We start from the raw sequence: 11552 nt of genomic DNA on the forward strand, positions 1-11552 counted from the left end.
TAATTTTTGAGAAGACTGGCTGGACATAAGCCTTTTTATTACCAGCCCAAGGAGACTCTGGAATACACCAAAACCACCTTCTCACCAGGTAGCTTGGACTTTTTACATGCAGAGTTGAATGATATGATCTTGTAGCATATTGTCTTATGATTCCTACCAGACTAGAACAGCTCAAGGATATAGTCCATGTCTCAAAATACAAGTCCAGTCTTGGAGACACTTCATAAGCGTTGTTGGATACACAGAGTAAGATCATATATGAAGACCAGAGATACCAGGGAGAATCAAGTACAAAGCAGTATACAGGGATTTCTCTGATGTTAATCATAGCCTTACACAGAAGTCAGGTATGGGTGGGTTATTCAGGGATACTATTCAGTGAGTAGAGAGCAGTATGAATGAAGCCTGTTAAATCACTTTCATCTCACTAACAGTTCTTGGATCTCAGGTTAGTTCATGATGATGAAGACTGAGGTTAGCTGAAGCTGAGGATAGAAGAACCATAATAAAGTAAGAAGAAATATGAGGGAATAGAGAAAGCATAGCAAAGAAAAACTGACTTCATGGTCTTAGTATGGTGTTGCCCATAGCACTTTAAATATAAAGAAAATTTTGACAATGAGGCTGAACAAAAAGTTCATGCCCTTTGGGAAAATAAACTCATATTATTTCATTTCCCACTCAAAATCTATGGTAACATCAGTGTGCATAGATACTGCAGTTGCTGGCTGTGCCTTCTCTGGTAGAGTAGTAGAGCAATGGTCAGTGAAGCACAGAAATTAGCCTGCTGAGTTCTATGCTTGGTGAAGGAAAAGATTCTTTCTCCAAGGCCCTCCGCTTACACGCTCTCAAGGATTATTTGAGCACTTGGAACCTTGCAACAGGCAAGATCTCGATATATAAATGTTAAAAGAAAAATGCAATGGTTGCTGTTAGATCTCATAGGATCAAAAGTACAATGTTCAACAAGTAAATTCCAGCTCTAGGAGTCAGAAGACCAACATTGCATCAGGTTAGGATCAGTAGTGAATAAATGTGCTTTGAATGAGTAAGGGCAAGAATGAATGAATAAGAATTCTTCCGCAACAAAATAGGTTTTGATCTGGTTAAAATATGAATAAAGTTGGCAGATGGGGGAGCCGTTTCTGATCCCAAACTCAGTGCTCCTGGGCAAAATCCTTTTCTTTTGGAGTCTCAATTTCCATCTCTGCAAAATGGGACAATAAGATTCACCTCATTCTGTTGCTGTATTAATGGAGATTATAAATTCTGAGTACACAACAATCTTATCTTTGAGATCTGTACATATGTAATAGAAGCAGCAAACATTTGACTCTCTGACATACAATTGCCTAAAGAAAAAGTGAAGTAATTGAGGAATGTGATATTGGATGTGGACCATATTTTGTAATCTTTTTTATACTCTTCGGAGAGAAGGTTTCATTTACTGTTCAGAACACAGATATCTAATTAATTTTGTTGAGAAATAGACCAACTTTATTGTTTTCACTCAATTCAATCCAAAATATCAGCTCTTAGGCCTATGTAGACATAATCACCAAATAGCCATGTTGTGAGGGGATCTGTGCACATTAACATAGCCCAAATTCCCATACTATCAAGGGCTGGCAGAGTGCACATAGTACATTCTGGCCACGTTGTCAACCAAGGAGGTCATAGCTTCACCATGACACATACCTGGGATCACACCCCATGACAACCTTAAACACTAAGTTAGTTAACCTTCTGAATTTTTGTTTTTTTTCCTCTGTACAATAATGGTCTATTATTATTTTTGTTATATTAGTATGAGGATAAATTGAGATAATGTGTTAAGTGCTTAATACAAAATGGGAGATAAAGAAATATTAGTTTGCTTCCCATGGGATTATTTTTAGAACTGAAGAATAAAAACCCATTAGGACAATAGGACCAAAAAAAGCTATAACTAAAATCAAATTCAGTAGATCTTTTGAAGGAAGGGAAGATAGGAGGGAGGAAGAGAGATAGAAACGTTGAAGGGAAGAAGGGAGGAAAGAAGGTAGGGAGAGAGGGAGGGAGGAAGGGAGGAAGGGTGGGAAGAAGGATGTTTTTCCACATCTCTGTGTCTGGGGAACAGTTTCCCCCAGACACAGAGATGAGCTATGTTGATCTAACCAATGGTGTCTAAGCCTGCCCATAAATACCCTGTGTATATGGAGCTTTGAGACACTAGTGTGGGGGCCCTAGAGCCCCTGTAGACCCAGCATTATGAGTGAGGAAGTATTCACATGTTTTTCCATAGGAGCCACCACTTGTCCAGAAACCATGAACTTTATCTCAGACCTTGACACTTGTGTTTATTTAGAATTCTTTTCAATCTATATCATGTATCCTTTCTGAAGCTACTTAATGGCCTGCACAGAAAACCTTGGGCAATGCTTAGGAGACATCAAGGACAGAATCACTGGCTCTCAGTTTTGGAAAACATCCTGTCCAACTTCAGGGCCTCAGGTGTCTGCACAGGTAAGGAGCTTGCTCCCCCATTTGTAAAGAATTCCAAAGCATGAGAAGCCACAACGTTTTTCAATCAGTTATTTTAGAAGAAAACAACATCTCCACTGGGACGTCTTATTTTATATCCATTAATCATAAGGACTTTGTTAAAGTGATAGTGCAGGAGAACTAAGAAGTGTGGTAAATTGCCCTCCATCATCTTTTCTCCTGATGGTAGATAACAAGTTTCTTTAGATGTTTCCTAAATGGAAACCATTTAGGTTTTATTTAGCACAGTCTACAAATCACTCAACTTAAAGTAGGTCTACCAACTGGCATTTCCAACTTATCAGTTGAGTTACACTGGCTTTTGGTGGCCAGCTGAGCACCAATTTTGTTTGTTTGTTTGTTTGTTTATGTTTTTTTTAATATTGTATTTATTTGACAGAGAGAAATCACAACTAGGCAGAGAGGCAGGCAGAGAGGGGGGAGGAAGCAGGCTCCCCATGGAGCAGAGAGCCCAATGCAGGGCTCGATCCCAGGACCCTGAGATCATAACCCAAGCCAAAGTCAGAGGCCTTAACCCACTGAGCCACCCAAGCGCCCCTGAGCACCAGTTTTAAAGAGGTGAGATTTCAGAGAGCTGTCAGAATGTTGTCAAAACAAAATAAGATGGTGTAACAAGCAATGGCTTCTGGTTAGACTGGATTTGAACCCTCCATTCTTGTGTCTGTTATCTCTGAACCTTGGATTTTTACTCTATAAAATGCAGATAATAATGCCTACCTAGAACACATGTATTTAGCACACCAAACACAGTTCTGGCACATAGAGCAGCCTAGTGGGTAAAACTATTAAGACCATTAGTGTATCCAGATGAAATCTCAACACCATGTCAAGTTGTGGAACAAATAGAGTCTTTCCTCTCCCCCAGCCACTCCAACCCCGGGACCTGTCTCAACAGATGACAAAAGTGCTCACAGGTCAAGACACTCTCCATGTGTCCCTAGCACTGACTTCAAATTTTTCCTGTGGCTACAGAATGTCAAATAAGTCAGCAGAATTTTGGATTGTTCATCTGTAAATCAAGCCAAGAGCAAGACACCACATGGTGGCAGTTTTATTCTCACAGAGTCTGAGCCACATCCATAAAAGACCACCACCAGACCGTGTAATAAAAGAAAAATACCTGCCAGTGCTTCTGTGCACATCTCAAAAACCTAACTACTCATCTGGAGAATTTGCTGTTTGTGCCAAGCTGTCCACTGCTTAGGAAACACCTGACAATGTATGTCCCTTTGGATCCTATGATATCCAGACTAAGGTGGTTTCGATGCTCTAAGTAGATGTAAATTTTCACTACTTAATTTTCACTACTTTAAAAGCACCTCCTTTAGTGAACTGTATGAGCTTTGGTCTTTCCCTTCACTTCTATCATGAGTCATGTTCATTCATTTAATCATTCAACAACACAGTGCCAATCTTGGTACTATGGATATTTGGGGCTAATTAACATTCTGTTTGGGGGCTATACTGCACACTGTAGGATGTTTAGCAGAATCCTTGGCTTCTTCCCACTATACACCAACCCTTCTTCTGAGTTATGAGAACCAAAAATGTCTTCAGCCATTGACAAATATCCCTGGGGTCAAGGAGGCAAAATCACTCCTGATTGACAATCTCTGTGCTAGAAGGGTTCTTAAACTTTAGCAAACACTGAACCAACTGGAGGTCTTGTTAAAGCAGTTCTGAGCCACTACCCAGTGTTTCTGATTTGATAGGTCTCTGTGGGTTCTCAGCATTTGCATTTTGATGAAGCAGCTGATGCTACTGATCTAGAGACCATATTCTGGTCTAGGAGATCTGGGTGTCAACAGTTGGCATATCTGTCATTCCTCTGTGAAATCCCTATTTAGTGTTTCCAGATTTGTCTGCAGATTAGAATCACCTAGAAATCTTTTAAGCCTTCCGAAGATCTGGACATATCACAGACCAATTAAATCACTAATTCTGAAGATGAGGCACGTACATTAGTATTTTTGGAAACTCCTCAGATCATTCTGATGTGCAGATTTGGGGGCCAAATCTAAATGCCATTACATTATCTGGGATTTGAAGTTTGGGGGCTAAGTAACACATATCCTGTAAGTGTCAAAAACATCATGAGCACTGATCTATGAAGGACTGCAATCATACTCTTTGTGTAAGAAAATAGGGCAAATTCAGTTACAAAAGCTTTGCAGTTACAGCATTCTGAAGTGGATAAAGGAAAGCAAGAAACAAGCAGCAGCTCACCCTATTTATAGTAAAGGTGGTTAAGGCATGCTGTGGAAAACAGGGCTCTAAGGGGGAAATGGGATACTTTCAGAGGTGTCTTATTGAAAAGAGATGGGTATATGGACTCAGCTTTCACAGACTTCCATACGGACTCCCCAAGAGACTGTTTCATTTCTGAGCCACAACGTGGAGCCTTGGAAGGACATGGAAGAAGGAGAAAAGTCAACAAGAGACAGTGTCTTGATGGAAACTGCACACTGGGACAATGTGAGGTGAGTGAGGGAAAGATGGGAGGTCAAGAAAGAGAGAAGTAATTTAAAACCATCGCCCCCATTCATGCAGCCCCACATTTGACAATGGGTAATTCCACAATTTCTGTCAAATTTTCCACCATTTAAAAATCTCTAACAATATGACAGTTGTTTGATTTTGGGTTTTGTTTTTTGTTTTTTGTTTTTATGCAGCGTCTTTCTCCATAAATGAGACTTCTTGAATTATAAAAACCAAGGCTGTGCTTTACTTTAAAAAGAAAAAAAAACAGTTAAACTGTAGGGGGATAGAAAATATCATATCATTACAGATAAATCATAGAAGAGAGAAGGAAGACTAGTTCTAGAAATACCCGACAACATAAAGTATGTTGTTTACATTAAAGATCCCTTTTTTGTTCATTTTAGTGGTTTTTTGATGCCTGTTGCATACTAGTTCAGAGCTACACAAGCTAGAGGTAGTAGGAATAGAAAAACATATCCTCTTCCTCCAGCCTAATATATTCACCCTAAATAATTATTCTGAGACATGCACACACATGTACTTCATACACTGCAATGCAAATGTGTGTGTGTATGTGTGTGTGTCTATGTCTGTGTGTCTGTGTGTCTGTGTGTGTGTTAATAATTAGAAACTGCCATGAAAAGAAAAATCAATAGTGCCAGGACAATCAATAATTTCTAAGAACAGTTGCTTACGCACAGCCCCACAAAGGGCTATTGAACTCAGTTGGCAATACCAAAACCCGCCACTTAGGTAACAGTGTTTATGTGGGCGCGGTTGTGTTTTCTTTCAATTATTCACCACACACATCCCATAAGCATTGACCAGGGACTATGCGAAGTGTTTTCTGTGGAGAAATATAAAACAAGGAAAGGACAGAGTCCTTAGTCATAAGTAATACTCAGTCTAGGTGTTCAATGGAGAAGCCCTCCCCATCACAACAAACACAACCCCTTCCAAGCTTTCTGAAAATAAAATTTGTAGAAGAGAAGTCTCCAAATGGGAGAGACTAGGAGCTCTTTGCAGGTGGGTACAATTATCGATCGTATGATTATTTTGCAAAACTAATTTGCTTAAGTGAGGAAGGGAAGTATCCTAATATTTACTGAATACCCATTATGCAAAAAACACAACCTCAACATTTTTCTAATTCAATACTCACAAAAACCCTGAGAAGCAAGTATCATGACCCCATTTTATAGAGAGAGATAAGCAGAGGCTCAGGGTCATAAAAGTAGTAATAAGAGTCGTGGTGTTAATAGCAGCTGACAAACTGTGTATTCTTCCTGCCTAACTGTACCCCAAGCACTCTACAGGTATTAACCACTTAATGCCTCCAACAGATTTCAACAATTCTGAGACAAGGAGCTTGAAGCTGAGTAGTCTAAGTTGTAGAGGTAGTGAAGTTGGGTCTTGAACCCAAGCAACCTAACTCCAGAGACTAGATCCTTAATCACAATGGCTTGAACTTGGTAAAATCTGCAAAGGACATTCAGACAACTCTGGGTCAAATTATTACAGATTGAAAACATGTGAGTTCCTTTTCTCTTTCATTTGCCTTGGTGGAAAAGGAAGCAAAGGAAAGAAAAGTAACTGAAAATAATGCCCTAGGAAAAAAGTCTCCAGTCAGAGGTGATTTTTCCCAGCACGGAACATTTGGCAATGTCTGCAGACATTTTTGTTTGTCACAACTGGGAGGGAGTACTATTGGCATCTAGTGGGAGAGTCTAGAGATGTTGCTGAATGCACTGCCATGCACAGGATAGTCTCTTATAGCAAACAATTATCCATTTGTTGTGCCAAGCCTGAGGAAGCCTGCTATAGAACAGTTAGGAGGATTTGGGATCTGGCCTGGAAGTTCAAAAATTTGTTGACCAAGGGTCATACTATGTATGGGTAAAATTGGGGTAATGGGTGAGGTTTCCTCCAGCTGTAAAATCTAGTGGTTATGAGAATTTTGAGACACCAAACAATACAAGCTGTGTCTGCAAAATGACAAAACAGGGAAAACATGAGACAGTTCTCTTCAGGGGAATGTTTTCAAATGCACCTAAAGTCTCTTTTTATGTCATGCTTTGGTGGAGTGAACAGATCAGGAGATGATTGCCATAAAAAAAGGTAATTTTCTACAGTTCCCAAAAGGAGGGGGCATGCAGGGCCCCAGAGGAAAGGAAGCATCAGGGTTGGTCAGGAGGCAGAATGAATGAGAAGAAAGCATATGCAAAAGCTTTTACATAATTTTTGTGGAAAGGACTGGGTAAGGCAACAGATGAGCAGGTTTAGGATTTGATAGTTAGAATCATTTGGGTGGGCTTTGAGCCACAGGTATTGTCTTTAGTTGTCTGAAACCTGTCCCTAGGATGATTATGGCAGAGGGATATTGTTCCAGAATGATAAAGGGAGGCAGAACAGGGTATGTACTCAGGATTGATTCATTTTCACACCAAAGACATTAGCCACTGCAAGTTGTTCACCATCTTTATGAATTAGCACCCTTAAGAGGAACAGTCCCTTCCCAGGGACTGAAAGACCTCAAGATGTCAAAGCATCATCAAATACATAAAACAGATGCAGTATATCACATCTTCACTAAAAGCTCATCTTGAATGTTTCAGTTTAACAGCATTAACTTCTTGTGCTCAGCTCGAGAGAGAAACTTTGGAATGGGCCCTGCTGTACTCTGAACACATTTGATTCATCACTAAGGAATCTGTATAACCTGGCATGAGCATCCTGGAAATGGTGAAGTTTAAGGTGATAGATAAAATGGGTCCCTTGGCATAGCAAGGAATGCCAGGATGAGCATTGAGGAAAACCTTTTCCTAACATAGCTACCTGATTCTATTTGCGGGACCTAGGAAAGCACAGGATTCTAAGTTCCTTCAGAAACTATGGGCAGTGGTTCTCAACTCAGACCATATGTCAGCCTAGCCTGGGAGCCTTAAGAAACATGGGTGCTCAAGGCCCACGCCTAGAAATTAGTTTCAGGGAAACTGGAAATGCAGATCACCCATAGATTGCACGACTCTGCTGGTGAATCTGAAGGACATGCAGATTAGGGCCACGGCCTGTCACATCTCTGACATGCGGTACCTCTACAACACTTACATACCCCTCTAGGCCTGTCCCAGTGACCCAACTTGTCAACCAGCTCCAACATTCTCTCATATTCTCAACTCATTCAGGAACATGGGGAAATTCATTTTATTTATCTTCATTCTCTCCATTTAAGTCATTTGTTATCTCAAGCTCAGAAATATGAGCCAGAATTCAAACCATTCCCTAGGATTTGGGATCCTAAAACCCAGGAAGCCAGCAGGCCACAAAGTCTGGGAATTTTCCTGGTGGGCAGATCTCTGCTGGCTCTCTTGCAGTGGTGTGTTTGGTCTGAGCTCATCCCCTCATCCATACTTTCTTAAAACTGCCTTTGGGTGACTTCTTTCTCATCATAGCTTAATTTGACATCCATTGAAATTGACTTTACCTCAACAAAAGTAATTTGAAAAAGGAGAACTTTAAGGAAGATACTTCCAGGGGCAACTACCGAAACTGGCTCACATACTCGTATTATGAATTTCACAGGTTAATGCTTACAAAGAGGCCTATCCTCTATCAAACAGGTTCATAAGGGATCTTCTTACTAAGGTAATAGACTGCTATAGAAAATCCATTGAAATGAGGTCATAGCATGAGGATAAGGACAACATACTGCCAAAATCCTTCCTAAGAGCAGTTACTGCATCTGAGCACAAAGGGCATATTTAGGACCCCTGGGGGTCAAGATAACAAGGTCAAGATGGCACTGCACAGTCATGCTAACTGATAAAATGTACCCTGTCAGCCACTGTCACAGCCTCTCAGCTATTTCATAGAAAAATTCATCACATGTATCTCATGTATCTACAATGAGAATTTTGAACCACATAACTCACATATTTGTGGATCAAGTGCTTAGACTTGGCCTGAAAGTGTTTGTTTTTGAAATTTTGTCCTGTGTGCATATTTACTTATTTGTTTATTTAATTATTGGAAACACTACTAAGCGTGTGTATTCCACAAAACACGGGGTGTTCTAATGTGCTATGGTTCTTTTTTAGCTTTTTAAGATGGAAAATTTGATCATTGGTTTTCAGTCTTTCCTCCTTTTTTAACACAGGTATTTTGTGTTAGAAGTTCCCTTCTGAGCATGTTTTTGGCTGCATGCCAAGTCTTTTATAGTGGTTTTTCAACATGAAATAATGCCAAGCCTATAAAAATTTGCAAGAATATGAGGAAGAATTCCCACAGCCCCTGTGCCAGCTTTACTTAATTGTTGCTCTTTGCTGTTTTCATCCATCACCCCTCTCTAACTCAGAGTGGATGCTTCTGAGCTATTGGTGAGTTTGTTTCTTCCTCCCCACAGTGAGTCTTGGCAGGAGGCAGGCAGAAGGGCCTGGAACCACTCCTCCACCATCGGCTTTGTCCTCACGAGCCTTTTTAATGAGAGCCCGATTCACCTGTTCCTCTTCAGCATGGTTGTGATAATCTACACACTAGCCATGGCTGGCAACACTGCCATGGTCTTCCTGATCTGGGCTGATGCCCGGCTCCACACACCCATGTATTTCCTCCTCAGCCAGCTGTCATTCCTGGACATCTTCTTCACCTCAGTCACCGTCCCCAAGATGATAGCAGGCTTTTTCTTTGGCTGGACTAGCATCTCATTTGTGGGCTGTGGAGCACAGATGTTTTTCTTCATGTTCCTTGGGGCTGCTGAGTGCCTCCTGCTGGCCCTCATGGCCTATGACCGCTACGTGGCCATCTGCAACCCTCTGCACTACCCATCACTCATGAGTCATCAGACCTGTCTGCTCATGGTGGCCGCCTCCTGGCTGGGAGGGTCCCTCAATGCCTCTATCCAGACAGCAATGACCCTGCAGTTCCCCTATTGTGGCTCAAGGAAGATTGAACACTTTTTCTGCGAGGTACCTTCACTGCTGAGGCTGGCCTGTGCTAACACAGCTGCCTATGAGCAAGTCCTCTTTATGACAGGTGTGGTGGTCCTTCTGGTGCCCATTACCTTCATCACCACCTCCTATGCCCTCATTCTGGCAGCAGTGCTTAGGATGCATTCCGTGGAGGGGCGTCAGAAGGCCCTAGCCACCTGCTCCTCCCACTTAACAGTTGTCAACCTCTTCTATGGGCCCCTCGTGTATACCTATATGTTACCTGCATCTTACCACTCTCCTGGCCAGGATGATGTTGTGTCCGTCTTTTATACAGTCCTCACACCCATGCTGAACCCTGTCATCTACAGTCTCAGGAACAAGGAAGTGACAGGAGCAATGAAGAAGGTGATAGGGAAGTGTGGGGTGGGTAGGACTGCTTAAGACTCAGGAGGGGGAGTCCTCCTCTTCTAGGATGTCACTGTGGCTCCAGGAGTCCATTCTAGGATTTCCTTCTGAAATTAGTAGTCAAGAATCCCAAATCGACATGAAGGCAAGTGAGAGAGGCTGCCTCATTCCCTTACAGCTGCTGCCCTCCTCTTCAGAGAGTTGTCCAGATTGTCAGTGTCCACTTCTCACTCCTATCCCCCACCTCAACAAACTCCAATCTGGCTTCTGTTCCAGCCATCCCTTGTTCAAAGTAGCAATCACTCATGATCTCTGTGTCACTAAATGTCCAAGGGCATCTCTTCTCTCCAAAAGATCTCCGAAGTCCTTTGTCTTCAGCTATTTTCCCAAACTTCTCCTTCATCCATCTCCTCCAGCTACACTGGCCCTCTTGCTATTGATCAGAATATCTAAGCAAAATTCTAGCTTGTGGTTCTCAACACAGGTTTCCTGATGCCTGAGTGCTTTCCTCCACATTTTTGCATGGCTTTCTCCTGCACTACATTTAGAAACTTTCAAATGTGATTATATCAGAGATGCCTGCAATTGGCCACCCTGTCCAAAATATATCCTCATCCCATTCCACCATTTCTTTCTAAATCAATTTGCATACTCCATGTTTCTTTTTCCCGTTAGAATGTACAATTCAAGGGATTTGAGGCTTTAACTTTTAGTATTGTGCCGTCATCAATAAATATTTGTTGAATGAATGGACAAGCCCAAAGAACATTTCTTACCTAATCCCAACAGCATTATTAGTTCCTTCTTGAAAATCTTCCTTCCTTTGGTAGTGACAGCACATTTCTGGCTTTTCTCCTACTCTGGCTCACTCTTTCACATTAAGTGATAATCTGTTGCTAGACCCTTCTTTTCTCAGTCTACAGTCTCTCAAGTCTCTCTCATTCACGGTCATGGTTTCAAGTTACTACCTAACACCAAAGTCTATCATACATATTATGGGCCATGACATGTCTCCTCCAAGCTCTTCACCACTCAACTCCATCTCAAAACCTACACTGGATGTTAGTCTCAAATTCATCATGTAAACAAACAAAGTCATGTTATCTCCTTCAGCGCTGCTAACTGAATGAACGCTTCACCAGGTCATCAGGTTTCTGTCACCACCTACATCTAATCCCTCACTAAATGCTTATG

At 41.5% G+C, this 11552-nt stretch overlaps 1 protein-coding gene across 1 annotated transcript; it reads left to right on the plus strand.

Moving 5' to 3' along the window:
* Window positions 1–4956: 4956 nt before the first annotated feature.
* Window positions 4957–10394, plus strand: LOC116587154 (olfactory receptor 56-like). Its single transcript, XM_032337895.1, has 2 exons — window positions 4957–5024; window positions 9428–10394. Exons 1-2 carry the CDS (start codon window positions 4957–4959, stop codon window positions 10392–10394), a joined length of 1035 nt encoding a protein of 344 aa, XP_032193786.1.
* The last annotated feature ends 1158 nt before the right edge of the window (window positions 10395–11552 follow it).

The sequence above is a fragment of the Mustela erminea genome, chromosome 3, assembly GCF_009829155.1.
Source record: "Mustela erminea isolate mMusErm1 chromosome 3, mMusErm1.Pri, whole genome shotgun sequence".
NCBI lineage: Eukaryota > Metazoa > Chordata > Mammalia > Carnivora > Mustelidae > Mustela > Mustela erminea.